General features: G+C 42.7%; 1 protein-coding gene across 2 annotated transcripts; it reads left to right on the top strand.

Moving 5' to 3' along the window:
* The first annotated feature begins 3896 nt into the window (after positions 1–3896).
* Positions 3897–17812, top strand: LOC123043421 (acetyl-CoA carboxylase 2). Of its 2 annotated transcripts, none has more exons than XM_044465873.1 (34): positions 3897–4064; positions 5052–5343; positions 5867–5930; positions 6356–6713; positions 6794–7000; positions 7081–7242; positions 7357–7449; positions 7605–7700; positions 7808–7981; positions 8059–8152; positions 8228–8415; positions 8496–8546; positions 8699–8738; positions 8823–8947; positions 9062–9178; positions 9274–9348; positions 9429–9485; positions 9567–9671; positions 9771–9857; positions 10460–10651; positions 10733–10921; positions 11291–11401; positions 11789–11878; positions 11952–12128; positions 12387–12464; positions 12546–12668; positions 12761–13003; positions 13199–13446; positions 13541–13778; positions 13894–14246; positions 14332–14545; positions 14700–14879; positions 14980–17124; positions 17255–17812. In XM_044465873.1, the coding sequence occupies exons 2-34, from the start codon at positions 5139–5141 to the stop codon at positions 17309–17311; spliced, it is 6936 nt and encodes a 2311-aa protein (XP_044321808.1). In that variant the 5' UTR covers positions 3897–4064; positions 5052–5138; the 3' UTR covers positions 17312–17812. The 2 variants fall into 2 exon arrangements, with proteins under 2 accessions (XP_044321808.1, XP_044321809.1); XM_044465874.1 differs by lacking the exon at positions 3897–4064 and adding an exon at positions 4104–4193.
* Positions 17813–18404: the final 592 nt, after the last annotated feature.

Below are 18404 nucleotides of genomic sequence, written 5' to 3'. Positions count from 1 at the left end.
AAGAGGGACGAATAGGAGGGCTCTGAGCAGATGACAGAGGAGCTCGACATGGCGGCGTGAGTGCACTAGGCTGTTGTTCAAGTAGAGATGAAGCTACGATCATCGAAACCAAAAACTTACAACACAAATGTTATAATGCAGATCTGCGAGATTAGGCTGCTGGTCAAAGGAAATTTCAAACGATCGATCGTGCACGACGAATCTGGCAAAATTCATCCAGAATAGCTTCAAACAAGAACACGAAATAAAGAACTTCCGACCGACGAAACTACGAACCAATCGCATGAATGGAACCGTAGCATCTAGGTGCATCTTTTTCGTGTAGAACTTACCTCGAATCGAAGCACCATTGTGTAGATCAGAGGGACAAAGATGAGAGGAGATTAGAGAGAAGCTTAATGAAGGTTGAAGAAGACCTCACGTAATCACCTCGCATCCCTCCCGTCTCCACTCATGAAAGGGCCCGCTCGCTTGCGCTCGCCTCAGCCTGGCTTGCAATCTGAGCGTTTCCAGCAAGCCAAGCCCAGAGGTGCTTTAAGTTCCGTGCTATGCAGGCTCAACAGTGTATGCAGTCAACCAAACAACCCGTTTCCTTCCCATGCGGGTCTGGTTGGGCCTCATGCATGCAACCAAACACACCCTAAGTAGTTACGGGAGTTGCGCTGGTCGAGACGTCTTGTGCTTGACCTAGTCCTTGCTGATGTATCTGCGGTTGGGTTGAAGCAGCATTGCTGGACGAGCGATGGAGCGTCTCTCCTTCTCCTTGACTCCATGGATGCGCTTTTGGCTGCCATGCCAGCATTTTTGCCTTGCTGTCAACTGACTGGGCTGTCTTAGAAGTACTTTGAACCTTGGTTGTGATTGGGGTCATGACAGAATCAAATGAAAATATTGCGGGTCACTCTAACGTTGTTGTTCACCGCCGTCACACTAGTTTTTGCATGTGGTGTTCCTCTCCTTGTCGTGCTAGGGACCATGGTTCTTGTTGCATCCTACTCATCTAGATCAGCATGTTTCCTGATTGACTTCTGGATCAATTTGGAAATGGGATGTGAGGTTTCTTACTTTTCCGGTGACAACCATTTTTCTGTCAAGTAAGCATTTCACATTAGTTTCGTGTTCCATCTGAGAGAGATAGGAAGATTTTAAAATCTCATGATGTTTTGGCACGTGTGAAATGTGATGTCAAGATTTTAATCATTCCTACTCTTTTTGGCATAGATCAACCTTCCAGCCGAGATGTGATTATATTATCGGAGGGTGTCGAATTGAGAGGCCATATTTTTATTGTTTCCTTGAGATCTTGTATTTGCCAATAACCTGCCCGCGGGGAGATCAATCATGGATGGTTTCAGTCTATGCATCTTCACGACTGGGATCATGAAAAACCCATTGTTGAACTGTTAATCACACTGGAATTACGAGAGATGGATAGGATGTCGTGCGGGCACAAGAAAAACTTAGCGGCCTTTTTTATGTCAACTACAAACAAAAACATAAAAGGTAATATTTCTTTCTTAGTTATTTATCCAGGTTGGAGAAAAAATCGAAGTACTGATGGGACATAGTAGGTGTCTGGTTTAGTTGAAGCTCTAATCTATACAATAGGCGGTGCGTGGGAGAAGCTGAAAGATCGAGAATCTGTACGTAGCTTTGGCTGATGAAGGTGACTTGCACTCCCTGGTTGTTTACCAAATGCCACGCCATGTAGTCTATTTTTTTGGTGAGAATTATTCTGAATATACATGCAAGAAAGATCTCCAAATATATATATGAAGTATTTATGATGCGAGTTATTCTGAATATATAAGTTGTGAAGATTGCTTAACATCCTTTGGTTTTGCCTTCCATAATTAGTAAATATACTGTATGTAAACCAATAGGTGGTTAGTTTTGTAATCCTACTGCACCCCGATTCTTCAAGAGGAGCTCCCGTGTGCCATTAAGGCAACATATTACAGATCTATAAACTATTATTCCAAGCAAATTTAAGTAGGAAACTACTATAATGATTTACCTTTCACAAATATGTGTCCATGCAGCCAGAGATAAGTCAGAGCAGGTTGTGACATGTTTATCCAACGAAGCACAACACACGCAGAGTCAAGTCTAAGAAAATGATGAGCGGGTCACACATGAAAATGCTGGTGAAGGACTTCTACAGATCATTTGTCCATTGGATGTCCATAAAGCTCGAACCAACTTCACAATGCATAGTTCAGTTCGTGCCAAAATTGCAAATCTAACCTACATGTTTCGTATCTCCACATATTTACGAAATATCCTAGATATAACGTGCATATTTGGTGTCTTTGTGGTTCTTGCAAACCGCCAACCCTGACTGAACACCGTCCAAAGCCATGAGCGCGGGGCAGCGAAAAGTCGACGTGTTGCCTAAATTTACGCGCGCCTATAAGTAGGATGACGACGACGACGATCAGCCCCAACAACAGAAGGGAAAACTTTGTTTTTGCCACTCTAGCTTCTGCATACTTTGCTTATGCCATTCTAGAATTTGACATATCACTTTTGCCACTCTTAGTTTTTGACAATACATCACAATTAGCGATAGTACCCGGAGGTGCATCCACGCATAAAGAAGGGGTGTTTGCACGCCCCCACTCAGCTAGCTCATGAGCAACTACATTTGATTCTCTATTACAGTGCTCAATAGTAATCTTTCCGAACTCTCGTAATAACTCTCTGCAATCATCTAAAACTGGAGCCGCCACCATAGAATGTCCCTCATTCAGACGTATAGCATCTACCACAATAGAATTATCCATCCTCACCAAGATATTATTGCACCCCATACTTTGAAGTAACTTTAAACCTTCAAGTTATGCCGCCGCTTACGCAGAGACGACATCTGCCACATGCTCAAGGCGAGAAGTAGAGGCAGCAATGAAATTACCTCTGTGGTCTCTAACTATCGCCCCACATGACCCCGTATGCAGATCCTCAATAAAAGACGCATCAACGTTTATAATTTGTTGCACAACCAAAACAATGGGCCGCGTGTTCCATCCAGGTGCAGCAGTTTGTTTCGCCGCCGCTCGTTTGAAGTTAAGAGGCAACGCGTGGATGGCTAGCGCAGATCGCAACGACGTCTGCACTTGCTCCCCTCTGACCTGCTGTCTACGCTGCCACCATACGATCGCCTACCCCCGTCAACAAGATGACCGAACACCACCGGCGACTTAAAACCAAAGATGCACAGAACGCGCAAAACAAAGGGCTCAAGCGTGTACAGTACTAAAACCCTTCACGGCTCGCCATTCAAACCCAGAAAACCGTGCGTTTATTTTGCACTATAAGCACGACAGTACGATATCAAATGGACGTCATGACCCACTCAACCGCTACTGACCTTAATCGAACACCGCCCATGCTACGAATGCGAAACAACAAATACCGACGTGTTCCCCGAATTTCCGCGTGTCCATAAATAGAACCTCCGCGACGTCGTCGACCAGCCCCGACAACAGAACCGGCACACGCGTTTCACACACTGTTTTCTCCGGTGGCGACGACGTTGCGCAGGGAAGGGAAGGAACGTCACGGTCGGGGCAGGTCCGATCCGCCCAACCACCGAACCTTAATCCAACAACGACGCCGTTCTAATCCACCCATGACGTTCTCCCCCACGGCCGCCCGCCCGCCCGCCTGCCGCCGTCCACCGTCCTCCAAACAGGGACACGCCAAGACGCGCCGCGAGAGCGAGCGACCACGACTCACATAATGAAAGAAAAATCAAAACCGCCGTCCGATGGGCCGATCGGGGCCGTCCACTTGGCCCAGCGACGGGCGTCACGTGCGGGGGCGCCAGGGGGGAGGCGGAGTCCCCGAAGAGGGCCGGGAATTTATTATTTTAGGCCGCACAGCCCCCATCTCCCCTCACCCCCTCGGGATATCCGCCCGCTCGCCAGCGCCCGCTCCACTCTCCCCCCGTCTCCGGCACCGTGCGCGCCGCCGCCGCCGCTAAGATCCAGCGCCTCGTCCGCTCCGCCACGCGCCAGCGCCGAGCGCGCGTCGGCCCGTCCGCCCCGCCGCCCCCACCCGAGGTGCGCCTCTATTTATCCCTCCCCCCCCTCGCGTCTCCCCCCATTCCCCCCTGTCGCTTCCCCCCAGGTCAGGTCAGGTCAGGCCAGGCCAGGCCAGATCCGCCGCCCGATCCGCCTCCGCTCCCGGAGGTGAGCCCGGCCGCCCGCCGCCTTCCTCCGCCGTTGCTCTGTTTCCCGCGCGCCCAGCCGGGGCGCTGCGTGGGGTGCTTGGTTCCTGGGTGGCGGGGAGAGGGTTTAAGGGTTCTGCGCTGGACTTACTGTAGTAGCAGCAGGGGTTTGAAATTACGCGGCGGAGCTTGGGGTTGGGTCCCTCGGAGCTTGCTTCCTGCTCCTAACTGCTTATGCAGTGGGTAATTATGGAATGTGGCTCCCGTGCTGTATGCACAGTAGTCAATTATCGGTGATTATGACTGGTGTGGCTCGTTGGAGGTGCCCTGTGCGGTGCCTAACACTGTATTATTTCATAGCTTGGGTCGGTGTGCTTCCATGGACACATGCTCATGCTAAGCGCAAGCTGACCCAGGGTGGTTGCACAACAGACATGGTGATACAGGGGTAGCGGTCCACTGTTGTAGCCAGTTTGCCTCCGTACGCAGGCCTTTTCCACTGTTCAATCTCCACTACTTTGGGTGAGGGAGTCGGGTGTCATTTCGGCCGTGTTGATGATACCTGCTGTCATAATACACTTTGAGCGTTGGTATTGAGCTGGGAATGGCAGATGCTGTTTTTTTCTCTCCCCCTCCCACCTGTTGATCTAGCTGCTGTATTAATTTACCTGCCATCTGTATTAGTTATGAAAGCTTAGAATCATCTGCCTTGTACTTTTTGTACGTACCTGTGTCATGGGAGTGATCGCACACGTTATCTGTTTTAGTCAAGAGCATCTTGGATGTTCAAAATTTATTGAGAAAGGTCGTGAATTAGCCCATAAAGTACCTGTTTCTTGTCTCTATGGACTAATAATTTGTATTCACATGCTTCTGTCAGGTTTCAAAACCCGGGGTTTACACACCTTTGATGGCACTGTCTCTTTGAAGAACACTGCATCTGCGCTGTTTATCCAAAGGGAGGACGATGGGATCCACACATTTGCCCATTGTCGGCTTTAATGCCTCGACGACACCATCACTATCCACTATTCGCCCGGTAAATTCAGCCGGTGCTGCATTCCAACCATCTGCCCCTTCTAGAACATCCAAGAAGAAAAGTCGTCGTGTTCAGTCATTAAGGGATGGAGGCGATGGAGGCGTGTCAGACCCTAACCAGTCTATTCGCCAAGGTAACCTGAAAACCATTTCCTTTCTACAAACTACACTTTGTTTCCATCCTCAAACTTTTGTAGATACTTTTATTGACTTGAGAGCATGTTAGTTTTAGTGTAAGATATCTCAATGCTAGATCACAGAATGGCGGTTATTGACCTTGTTAAAAGATGCAAATGACTGCAGCAATATTTAACAATTTTTTTATGTGATACGATAGTACTTTTTCTATAACGAGTAATGAGTGAAGCCCAGTTTTTCTTGATTAAATGGTTTTAGTGGAAGGAATGTTTAATATTCAAAATGATGTTTTATAAGGGAAAGGAACATGAAAGTGTAAGAATACATATAAGCAGCATATTAGTTATGTATGACTGAGTCAGTTTCCTTATATAATACTTCTAAAAGAGAAGAATGTCTAGAAACCTTTTCTGATAATTTACTAGCATGAAGAACAATAACATTCGTAAAGTTGTCACCTGTGCTTCTTCTTAGCTATCGTGTAAACTTGCTCAGTTTCTAATGCGTATCTGGATGTAGGTCTTGCCGGCATCATTGACCTCCCAAAGGAGGGCACATCAGCTCCGGAAGTGGATATTTCACAGTAAGTACTTGAGCATTTTAAAATTAGAATTAGCAATCTCTCTTTAAAATGGAAAAATAACTATAATTTAATATAGAAGTATTATAGATTATGCTTATTTTATTATTCGCATATGCTGATATTTTGAATTGCATTTGATGTGTTTTTATAGATTTTTACTGAACTACATTATAGTTGCCATACACAATGCATTTGCTCAGGCACATCACTGTTGCACTGCATGGAGTATTTTTGTGCACTTAGGAATCATTTTTCAGAAAGCCTTTTGCCTATAATTTTAAAAATAATAATTTAATTACCATCTGAAACCCGTACCCACATGACGGATGGAAGCTCATTTGAAGTTTTCGATTATAGTAGCCAAGTATTTGTTATGTTATATTGTTATGGTCACCATCGTAATGATTTTGTTCTTTTTTCTCTAGTGGGTCCGAAGAACCCAGAGGCTCCTACCAAATGAATGGGATACTGAATGAAGCACATAATGGGAGGCATGCTTCGCTGTCTAAGGTTGTCGAATTTTGTGTGGCATTGGGCGGCAAAACACCAATTCACAGTGTATTAGTTGCGAACAATGGAATGGCAGCAGCTAAGTTCATGCGAAGTGTCCGAACATGGGCTAATGAAACATTTGGGTCAGAGAAGGCAATTCAGTTGATAGCTATGGCTACTCCAGAAGACATGAGGATAAATGCAGAGCACATTAGAATTGCTGATCAATTTGTTGAAGTACCCGGTGGAACAAACAATAACAACTATGCAAATGTCCAACTCATAGTGGAGGTTAGTATTGCTCATCCGTTGATGTGCAATCGATGCGCAAGTTGTTCATTTAGCATGGCATGACAATTTTGCTGTTGCAGATAGCAGTGAGAACCGGTGTTTCTGCTGTTTGGCCTGGTTGGGGCCATGCATCTGAGAATCCTGAACTTCCAGATGCACTAAATGCAAACGGAATTGTTTTTCTTGGGCCACCATCATCATCAATGAACGCACTAGGTGACAAGGTTGGTTCAGCTCTCATTGCTCAAGCAGCAGGGGTTCCGACTCTTCCTTGGAGTGGATCACAGGTGAACCTCACATTCTCTGATAACTTATCGTCTGATCTTGTACTGGACACATTTTATAACCGAAGGACACTATATTATAGGTGGAAATTCCATTAGAAGTTTGTTTGGACTCGATACCCGCGGAGATGTATAGGAAAGCTTGTGTTAGTACTACGGAGGAAGCACTTGCGAGTTGTCAGATGATTGGGTATCCCGCCATGATTAAAGCATCATGGGGTGGTGGTGGTAAAGGGATCCGAAAGGTACATCATTCATTTGATTGGACTATATTCAAACGATTGTGTGGGTTGTTGTGATATTTTATGCCCAGAGTTAGCTCTAACCTTTTCAACATATTAACTCAATATCTGTTGCAGGTTAATAATGACGATGATGTCAGAGCACTGTTTAAGCAAGTGCAAGGTGAAGTTCCTGGCTCCCCAATATTTATCATGAGACTTGCATCTCAGGTTAGACTTCTCTGCAAGTTGCATTTTTTCCAAGCATGTTGTTCCCGAGTTGTATATTATACGCCTGTAAGCTTCATATGTTATTCCTTGCAGGCTAGAAATGTATGCTGGAACATGTGCTCATATGGTATATTATGTTCCTTTTTCTTTTGTAGAGTCGACATCTTGAAGTTCAGTTGCTTTGTGATCAATATGGCAATGTAGCTGCGCTTCACAGTCGTGACTGCAGTGTGCAACGGCGACACCAAAAGGTAACGCTGGTCCAGATCTGAAAACATCACGTGTATTACATGTTCTACTTCATACTTGTAGTTGTTTATCAAAAGGACCAATTGCGTCCATTTTTTGTTTATACCAGATTATTGAGGAAGGACCAGTTACTGTTGCTCCTCGCGAGACAGTGAAAGAGCTAGAGCAAGCAGCAAGGAGGCTTGCTAAGGCTGTGGGTTATGTTGGTGCTGCTACTGTTGAATATCTCTACAGCATGGAGACTGGTGAATACTATTTTCTGGAACTTAATCCACGGTTGCAGGTATATTCTTTTGAACATTCCTCTGGACTTAATTTTTTGTCGTCAGTTATTTACATTGTTAAATGGCATACATCCAGGTTGAGCATCCAGTCACCGAGTGGATAGCTGAAGTAAACTTGCCTGCAGCTCAAGTTGCAGTTGGAATGGGTATACCCCTTTGGCAGGTTCCAGGTAATAATTATATTATTGTAAGTTTTTTAGTTACTTTCCCATGTTATTTCTGTGCCTAAATTTCTCCTTATACAGAGATCAGACGTTTCTATGGAATGGACAATGGAGGAGGCTATGACATTTGGAGGAAAACAGCAGCTCTTGCTACTCCATTTAACTTCGATGAAGTGGATTCTCAATGGCCAAAGGGTCATTGTGTAGCAGTTAGGATAACCAGTGAGGATCCAGATGACGGATTCAAGCCTACCGGTGGAAAAGTAAAGGTGAGATTTCATGATGCCGTCTATGGTTCTAGCACATTAGATTTGTAAACTAACCGGATCTTGATTTTCTTATAATTCAGGAGATCAGTTTTAAAAGCAAGCCAAATGTTTGGGCTTATTTCTCTGTTAAGGTAAGCTGTTCATGGCTCTGTTGCACTGTTATATTGTTGAGTTGGGCAGGAAATTGGGCTGCGTTTTTTTTGAGCTAGTTTTTCCATTTGGGCTTTGACCAAGTATTAACCAAATCGAACACATTTTTGTCCCCCCTTTTATCTGTTTTCAGTCCGGTGGAGGCATTCATGAATTTGCTGATTCTCAGTTTGGTATGCAAAATTTGACCCTGTGAATATTCCTCTTTGCTATTTGTATTGGTCCTTACGTTTGGAAGATTACTCTTTTCATTACAGGACATGTTTTTGCATATGGAGTGTCTAGAGCAGCAGCAATAACCAACATGTCTCTTGCGCTAAAAGAGATTCAAATTCGTGGAGAAATTCATTCAAATGTTGATTACACAGTTGATCTCTTGAATGTAAGAAATAACACCTGTATATTGAATCCCTGCTTTTGATGTAATACAACCATTTTACATCTGGCATTCCTTTAAAGTAATCCCATGCCTCAATTTTCTGTATATTTTAATCAGGCCTCAGACTTCAAAGAAAACAGGATTCATACTGGCTGGCTGGATAACAGAATAGCAATGCGAGTCCAAGCTGAGAGACCTCCCTGGTATATTTCAGTGGTTGGAGGAGCTCTATATGTAAGAAACTATGCCCCTCTTACTGCAGCTTTTGTCAAACCAATTGCGAAAAACACAATTAGTTGTTTAATGCAAATCACTGTCTTGTGCTGCAGAAAACAATAACAAGCAACACAGACACTGTTTCTGAATATGTTAGCTATCTCGTCAAGGGTCAGATTCCACCAAAGGTAGTGTTTTAATGGGCTTAAACTCTGGGTATTGCTTGAAGATGAATGTTGTTGAATGTTGACCAATTTCTTTTGTGCAGCATATATCCCTTGTCCATTCAACTGTTTCTTTGAATATAGAGGAAAGCAAATATACAGTAAGTCTTACATTCCTCTAAAAGTGAGTCGTTGTAATGAAGTAACAGCTATCGTTGACGCTCATCTACATCATGTCACAGATTGAAACTATAAGGAGCGGACAGGGTAGCTACAGATTGCGAATGAATGGATCAGTTATTGAAGCAAATGTCCAAACATTATGTGATGGTGGACTTTTAATGCAGGTGATTTTGTCTTGTTTTTATACCTGCCCATAAGTATGATATATAATGTGGTGAAGTACTGGTGAAAGAGTTCTGATTCAGTAGCTGTAATTTCTTCAGTTGGATGGAAACAGCCATGTAATTTATGCTGAAGAAGAGGCCGGTGGTACACGGCTTCTAATTGATGGAAAGACATGCTTGTTACAGGTAATAATTGTCTGTTTGTTCCTTTCCTTCTAACTAATCTTGGTGTTTGATTTGATATTTTCCAGCCCTATTTGTGGCTTTTTACGTCATTCGCTTCATTAGCATTCATTTCTTTCCACTTTCATTTAAAGATATTTAATTACGATGTTTATTTTTAGTCATGTGCCATAAGAAACCACAATTAAGTCATTATTATGGACTAATTGATGTCACAACAAGCTGCTATTGTGGTAAATGCGACTACCTAAGCAGCCAAACAAACCAGGTAATAATGATAAGCGTTATCAACGACATGTCTTGTGAAGTTGTGATGTAAAGACAAGTTACATAGCTGTAAAAAATTTAATAGGGCTCCAGTTTTTATATTGCTACTTCTGTTTCTTAATTTGAGCAACTGCCGACCACAATGCTTTGTGTTTATTACAAATTTACAATCAAGAATTTATTATAATCAAGCTGTAATAAACTATGTCATGAACCTTCTAAGGCATCATGTTACCGCATCAATTTTTTGGTGATAAAAAAGAACTATTAATAATTAATGATTCTTGATCATGCCACATTGTATCCTCGTGTAAATAAATGACACATCGTTCTTGCAGAATGATCACGATCCTTCAAGGTTATTAGCTGAGACACCCTGCAAACTTCTTCGTTTCTTGGTTGCCGATGGTGCTCATGTTGAAGCTGATGTACCATATGCGGAAGTTGAGGTTATGAAGATGTGCATGCCCCTCTTGTCACCTGCTGCTGGTGTCATTAATGTTTTGTTGTCTGAGGGCCAGCCTATGCAGGTTACATCACAACGTTTCCATTGCTTCTGCTGTACATAACAATTGCACGTAAAGTATCTGAACTTAATATATTTTGTCTAGGCTGGTGATCTTATAGCAAGACTTGATCTTGATGACCCTTCTGCTGTGAAGAGAGCTGAGCCATTTAACGGATCTTTCCCAGAAATGAGCCTTCCCATTGCTGCTTCTGGCCAAGTTCACAAAAGATGTGCCACAAGCTTGAATGCTGCTCGGATGGTCCTTGCAGGATATGATCACCCGATCAACAAAGTAAACATCAAGAACCTTGCAGTACCTATATTTCTGTTTTTTTGTCATGTGTTTCTTGTTCTCCTCAAACACCTTTTTTTTTATGTTACGAATTCTGGATTATCCCTAATTCCTCCTTGACTTTGGCTCCCTTATGCTACAAAACTGTTTGTAACCTATGGAAGTTTATTATGCCTGTCTTGGAAAATCTGAATTTGGGTGCTCTTTCTCTTATGTTAATCATGGTCACTACTTACTTTACAGATTGTTTTTATCCTTGTGCTATTTTTCTCTCTTTCAGCAATTTATGTTTTGGTTTGATTTTTAAAGATCATACCTATTTGTTCAGCATTTGTTTACCTTTTTCATTATACCCGGCTTTCTTTTCAGGTTGTACAAGATCTGGTATCCTGTCTAGATGCTCCTGAGCTTCCTTTCCTACAATGGGAAGAGCTTATGTCTGTTTTAGCAACCAGACTTCCAAGGCTTCTTAAGAGCGAGGTATGTGATAATAGACGTGATATGTAGCGTCTGGGTAGATTTCAATCTGCCATGTGGATTTCTAATTGGTGATATAGAAGGGTTGTATCACTTTGCATAAGCATCATGTCACTATATCTTATTAATTTTCATTTTACATTGTCCAATCACCGGTAATTTTCCGTAGCTTATTGTGTAACTTCTAAAATTGCCTTTTCCTAATAATGTAATCAAAACTTGAAATATTTCATTTTAATTCTTCTTAGCTTGGAACATTTGATACTTCATCTCATCAATTTGCACTGCAGCTCAGAAGTTCTCATTTGATTTTAACCCAGTTCTTGCTTATTGATCTTCATTTTTTTTTGTGTGATCTACCATAACGGTTTCAACTTTTTATGCAACCAGTTGGAGGGTAAATACAGTGAATATAAGTTAAATGTTGGCCATGGGAAGAGCAAGGATTTCCCTTCCAAGATGCTAAGAGAGATAATCGAGGTCAGCATTAGGTTTCTTTTATGATATCCTTGTCTAGAACTTCTACTGCTCTTTGTAACATGTTTTCTTGTAGGAAAATCTTGCACATGGTTCTGAGAAGGAAATTGCTACAAATGAGAGGCTTGTTGAGCCTCTTATGAGCCTACTGAAGTCATATGAGGGTGGCAGAGAAAGCCATGCACACTTTATTGTGAAGTCCCTTTTCGAGGACTATCTCTCGGTTGAGGAACTATTCAGTGATGGCATTCAGGTTATCTGACATTCCAAAACTCAGATCTACTAGATATCATTGTTTTAAAAGGATATTCCTTTTTCCCTTTTATTTACAAGAACATTATCAACTAATGTTCATGCACATATTATAGTTTGCACCAGAATCTATCAGTAATTAAGTAGCTAATGTTTTTAGGTGTAAAAAAGGTAGCAAATAGTTTGCATATGGCTTATGTCTTGTTTCCTTAGAAACGCTTTCTGCTTATTTGTTTCCTTCAACTGTCATGTTTTGTAGTCTGATGTGATTGAACGCCTGCGCCAACAACATAGTAAAGATCTCCAGAAGGTTGTAGACATTGTGTTGTCTCACCAGGTAAATGTTTTGTGATCTGATGGCTTAGTGCAAATGATTACTGAAGCAGTCTTCATTACTTACAATTCGATTTTGTTGTAGGGTGTGAGAAACAAAACTAAGCTGATACTAACACTCATGGAGAAACTGGTCTATCCAAACCCTGCTGCCTACAAGGATCAGTTGACTCGCTTTTCTTCCCTCAATCACAAAAGATATTATAAGGTGACAATGGCAACCTAAAATAATGGAAGCTTTCGAATCATACTTTTCTGATATCTTAGTCTAATGAATTACTTACATCTTAATAAATGCAGTTGGCCCTTAAAGCTAGCGAGCTTCTTGAACAAACCAAGCTTAGTGAGCTCCGCACAAGCATTGCAAGGAGCCTTTCAGAACTTGAGATGTTTACTGAAGAAAGGACGGCCATTAGTGAGATCATGGGAGATTTAGTGACTGCCCCACTGCCAGTTGAAGATGCACTGGTTTCTTTGTTTGATTGTAGTGATCAAACTCTTCAGCAGAGGGTGATCGAGACGTACATATCTCGATTATACCAGGTATTACATAAAATCATTTTTTGGACTTGATCATGCTCTCCCTTTGCATTTCTAGGAATCATACACTAAAGTTCCTATTGAAACAAGATGCTTATGCTTCTTTAAAATAAATCTGGCAGAATCTAGGTGTGGACATATTTGATTTTACTACATCTTACTGCTCTTCAAGTTGGCTAACACCAAAAACATTTTCAGCCTCATCTTGTCAAGGATAGTATCCAGCTGAAATATCAGGAATCTGGTGTTATTGCTTTATGGGAATTCGCTGAAGCGCATTCAGAGAAGAGATTGGGTGCTATGGTTATTGTGAAGTCGTTAGAATCTGTATCAGCAGCAATTGGAGCTGCACTAAAGGATACATCACGCTATGCAAGCTCTGAGGGTAACATAATGCATATTGCTTTATTGGGTGCTGATAATCAAATGCATGGAACTGAAGACAGGTATGTTCATGTGCAATATTAGTGCTAATGAGCTGTATCTGGTTGTTAATATTTGGTGGAATAATTCCTTTAATAATTAACTCATTCCTTTCAGTGGTGATAACGATCAAGCTCAAGTCAGGATAGACAAACTTTCTGCGACACTGGAACAAAATACTGTCACAGCTGATCTCCGTGCTGCTGGTGTGAAGGTTATTAGTTGCATTGTTCAAAGGGATGGAGCACTCATGCCTATGCGCCATACCTTCCTCTTGTCGGATGAAAAGCTTTGTTATGAGGAAGAGCCGGTTCTCCGGCATGTGGAGCCTCCTCTTTCTGCTCTTCTTGAGTTGGTATGTGACTATCAAAATGCCTGCGTGTTGTTTGATACACTCCATAACTCCATAGTCCATATGCTTTAATTATCCTGTTTGCTATTTGTATTTATTTAGCCTGTTGTGGTTACAGGGTAAGTTGAAAGTGAAAGGATACAATGAGGTGAAGTATACACCGTCACGTGATCGTCAGTGGAACATATACACACTTAGAAATACAGAAAACCCCAAAATGTTGCACAGGGTGTTTTTCCGAACTCTTGTCAGGCAACCCGGTGCTTCCAACAAATTCACATCAGGCCACATCAGTGATGTTGAAGTGGGAGGAGCTGAGGAATCTCTTTCATTTACATCGAGCAGCATATTAAGATCGCTGATGACTGCTATAGAAGAGTTGGAGCTTCACGCGATTCGGACAGGTCACTCTCATATGTTTTTGTGCATATTGAAAGAGCAAAAGCTTCTTGATCTTGTTCCTGTTTCAGGGTAAGCCTGCACACTCTTCATTTGGTGGCACATAATAGGTCTTGCTCTTGTGTTTTGCCTTCAATGAACTTTTCATCTTACTCAGGAACACAGTTGTGGATATTGGCCAAGATGAAGCTACTGCATGCTCGCTTCTGAAAGAAATGGCTCTACAGATACATGAACTTGTGGGTGCAAGGATGCATCATCTTTCTGTATGCCAATGGGAGGTGAAACTTAAGTTGGACAGCGATGGGCCTGCGAGTGGTACCTGGAGAGTTGTAACAACCAATGTTACTAGTCACACCTGCACTGTGGATGTAAGTTCCTTCCCCTTGCATCTTGTTTTTTCTGTGTGTAACCAATCAAACTAAATTGAGCTTGTAGCATTTATTCATAGAACTATTGTGATCATTTAGTTGTCATTTCCACCTAATTATGTTTGGAAGCTCATTGTGTTTTTAATGCTTTTAGATCTACCGTGAGGTTGAAGATACAGAATCACAGAAACTAGTATACCACTCTGCTCCATCGTCATCTGGTCCTTTGCATGGCGTTGCACTGAATACTCCATATCAGCCTTTGAGTGTTATTGATCTGAAACGTTGCTCCGCTAGAAACAACAGAACTACATACTGCTATGATTTTCCGTTGGTGAGTATCTCCCTCTCTGTCTCTATACATGTATCTATTGTGTTAGCAGATTCTTAGTGATATTATGTGTCCAAAAGCTGACAAGTACTCAAAAATGTAGGCATTTGAAACTGCAGTGCAGAAGTCATGGTCTAACATTTCTAGTGACAATAACCGATGTTATGTTAAAGCAACGGAGCTGGTGTTTGCTCACAAGAATGGGTCATGGGGCACTCCTGTAATTCCTATGGAGCGTCCTGCTGGGCTCAATGACATTGGTATGGTAGCTTGGATCTTGGACATGTCCACTCCTGAATATCCCAATGGCAGGCAGATTGTTGTCATCGCAAATGATATTACTTTTAGAGCTGGATCGTTTGGTCCAAGGGAAGATGCATTTTTTGAAACTGTTACCAACCTAGCTTGTGAGAGGAAGCTTCCTCTCATCTACTTGGCAGCAAACTCTGGTGCTCGGATCGGCATAGCAGATGAAGTAAAATCTTGCTTCCGTGTTGGATGGTCTGATGATGGCAGCCCTGAACGTGGGTTTCAGTACATTTATCTGACTGAAGAAGACCATGCTCGTATTAGCACTTCTGTTATAGCGCACAAGATGCAGCTTGATAATGGTGAAATTAGGTGGGTTATCGATTCTGTTGTGGGGAAGGAGGATGGGCTAGGTGTGGAGAACATACATGGAAGTGCTGCTATTGCCAGTGCCTATTCTAGGGCCTATGAGGAGACATTTACGCTTACATTTGTGACTGGACGGACTGTTGGAATAGGAGCATATCTTGCTCGACTTGGCATACGGTGCATACAGCGTACTGACCAGCCCATTATCCTAACTGGGTTCTCTGCCTTGAACAAGCTTCTTGGCCGGGAAGTTTACAGCTCCCACATGCAGTTGGGTGGCCCCAAAATTATGGCGACAAACGGTGTTGTCCATCTGACAGTTTCAGATGACCTTGAAGGTGTATCTAATATATTGAGGTGGCTCAGCTATGTTCCTGCCAACATTGGTGGACCTCTTCCTATTACAAAATCTTTGGACCCACCTGACAGACCCGTTGCTTACATCCCTGAGAATACATGCGATCCTCGTGCTGCCATCAGTGGCATTGATGATAGCCAAGGGAAATGGTTGGGGGGCATGTTCGACAAAGACAGTTTTGTGGAGACATTTGAAGGATGGGCGAAGTCAGTTGTTACTGGCAGAGCTAAACTCGGAGGGATTCCGGTGGGTGTTATAGCTGTGGAGACACAGACTATGATGCAGCTCATCCCTGCTGATCCAGGCCAGCTTGATTCCCATGAGCGGTCTGTTCCTCGTGCTGGGCAAGTCTGGTTTCCAGATTCAGCTACTAAGACAGCGCAGGCAATGCTGGACTTCAACCGTGAAGGATTACCTCTGTTCATCCTTGCTAACTGGAGAGGCTTCTCTGGTGGACAAAGAGATCTTTTTGAAGGAATCCTTCAGGCTGGGTCAACAATTGTTGAGAACCTTAGGACATACAATCAGCCTGCCTTTGTATATATCCCCAAGGCTGCAGAGCTACGTGGAGGGGCTTGGGTCGTGATTGATAGCAAGATAAATCCAGATCGCATTGAGTTCTATGCTGAGAGGACTGCAAAGGGCAATGTTCTCGAACCTCAAGGGTTGATCGAGATCAAGTTCAGGTCAGAGGAACTCCAAGAGTGCATGGGTAGGCTTGATCCAGAATTGATAAATCTGAAGGCAAAGCTCCAGGGAGTAAAGCATGAAAATGGAAGTCTACCTGAGTCAGAATCCCTTCAGAAGAGCATAGAAGCCCGGAAGAAACAGTTGTTGCCTTTGTATACTCAAATTGCGGTACGGTTCGCTGAATTGCATGACACTTCCCTTAGAATGGCTGCTAAGGGTGTGATTAAGAAGGTTGTAGACTGGGAAGATTCTAGGTCGTTCTTCTACAAGAGATTACGGAGGAGGATATCCGAGGATGTTCTTGCGAAGGAAATTAGAGGTGTAAGTGGCAAGCAGTTTTCTCACCAATCGGCAATCGAGCTGATCCAGAAATGGTACTTGGCCTCTAAGGGAGCTGAAACAGGAAGCACTGAATGGGATGATGACGATGCTTTTGTTGCCTGGAGGGAAAACCCTGAAAACTACCAGGAGTATATCAAAGAACTCAGGGCTCAAAGGGTATCTCAGTTGCTCTCAGATGTTGCAGACTCCAGTCCAGATCTAGAAGCCTTGCCACAGGGTCTTTCTATGCTACTAGAGAAGGTACACATACTTACTGTTTTATTTCTTGAAAGTAATTTATTGAGGTTGAGTGAAATGTTGCCATCTTATGTATATATAGTGTCTTAACAAATAATGATAATGCTTTTTCTTTGGTCACTCGCTTGTTCAGATGGATCCCTCAAGGAGAGCACAGTTTGTTGAGGAAGTCAAGAAAGTCCTTAAATGATCAGATGATACCAACGCATCCAATGCAGAATGTGCATGATATCGGTTTCTCTTGAAGTACATATATAGAAGGATACTATTCGGCTGTAACCGACCATAGCTGATCTGACTCAACCATTATTTTGTAAAACTTTTTCGCGGTCTTCTCTGTTATTCGAGGCAAAACTTGCTTTCGGACGCCTCCGAATGGTTGATGAGTGTAGTTGGATGTGTTAGTTCCGCTTCCAGAAGGTTTGAGATGAATGCCGGCGGTGCGTGGGGGCTGCTGTTGGCAAGAACACTGGCGATCTAGAGTTGTTGTTCTGTGGTGTTCCGGTTTCTCCAGTATGGCGATTGTGTTTCGCTGTAGTTCTGTGATGTACTATCGGTTGGTGATGTAATTCTAGTCTTTGTAGACTGTTTGAGTACGAGTGAGTCGTCCATTCAATTTTGAACTTGAATAAATGTGCTCTCTAGGCTTATGTGTATTACTACGTGGAAATAAATGATTGTTGAGTTAGCATTGAACTTGTGAATCTGTTTATGATGTACTCCCTTCATTCCAAAATACTTGTCGTGTTTTTAGTTCAAAATTTTCAAATTTGAACTAAAACCACGACAAGTATTTTGGAACGGAGGGAGTATGTTGGAACTGTTATCATGTTAGCTCTTGGATTGCCTGATGGCAGCTCGGCTTGTCGCAACATGCCATCTTTGGTGCGTGGTAGGACTTACTGAAGCAGTTCTCTGGTGGCAAATCTTATTTATATGATGTTTGTTCCTAGTTCATTTTGCACTTGGTGTTAGTCAGCTAAGGTTTCATTCTACGTGCACTTTGTGAAAAATTAGGATGTGAGCTAATCTTTGTCTCAAAACTAAATTGGCCAATGCTTTCTCATTCCACTCTAGGGTGAAACTAGGAAAAAAAAAAGCATTGGGTTTATTTGGTCACTGGAGCCTTATTCATTAGGGTTCTCGTTTTTATTAAAAAAATAAAATCAAAGGCAACAATTGTCATTCTTGTTGTAGTGTACTTTCCTCCTCCAAAACATTGCTCTACAGCTACCGTAAAGAAAGAGAAAAACCCGTGCTGAAGTTAGGCTACCAAACTGTCT

Source organism: Triticum aestivum, chromosome 2B, assembly GCF_018294505.1.
Source record: "Triticum aestivum cultivar Chinese Spring chromosome 2B, IWGSC CS RefSeq v2.1, whole genome shotgun sequence".
NCBI classification, from domain to species: domain Eukaryota; kingdom Viridiplantae; phylum Streptophyta; class Magnoliopsida; order Poales; family Poaceae; genus Triticum; species Triticum aestivum.
The sequence above is the reverse complement of the archived record's forward strand: the minus strand, read 5'-3'. Positions and strand labels throughout refer to the sequence as shown.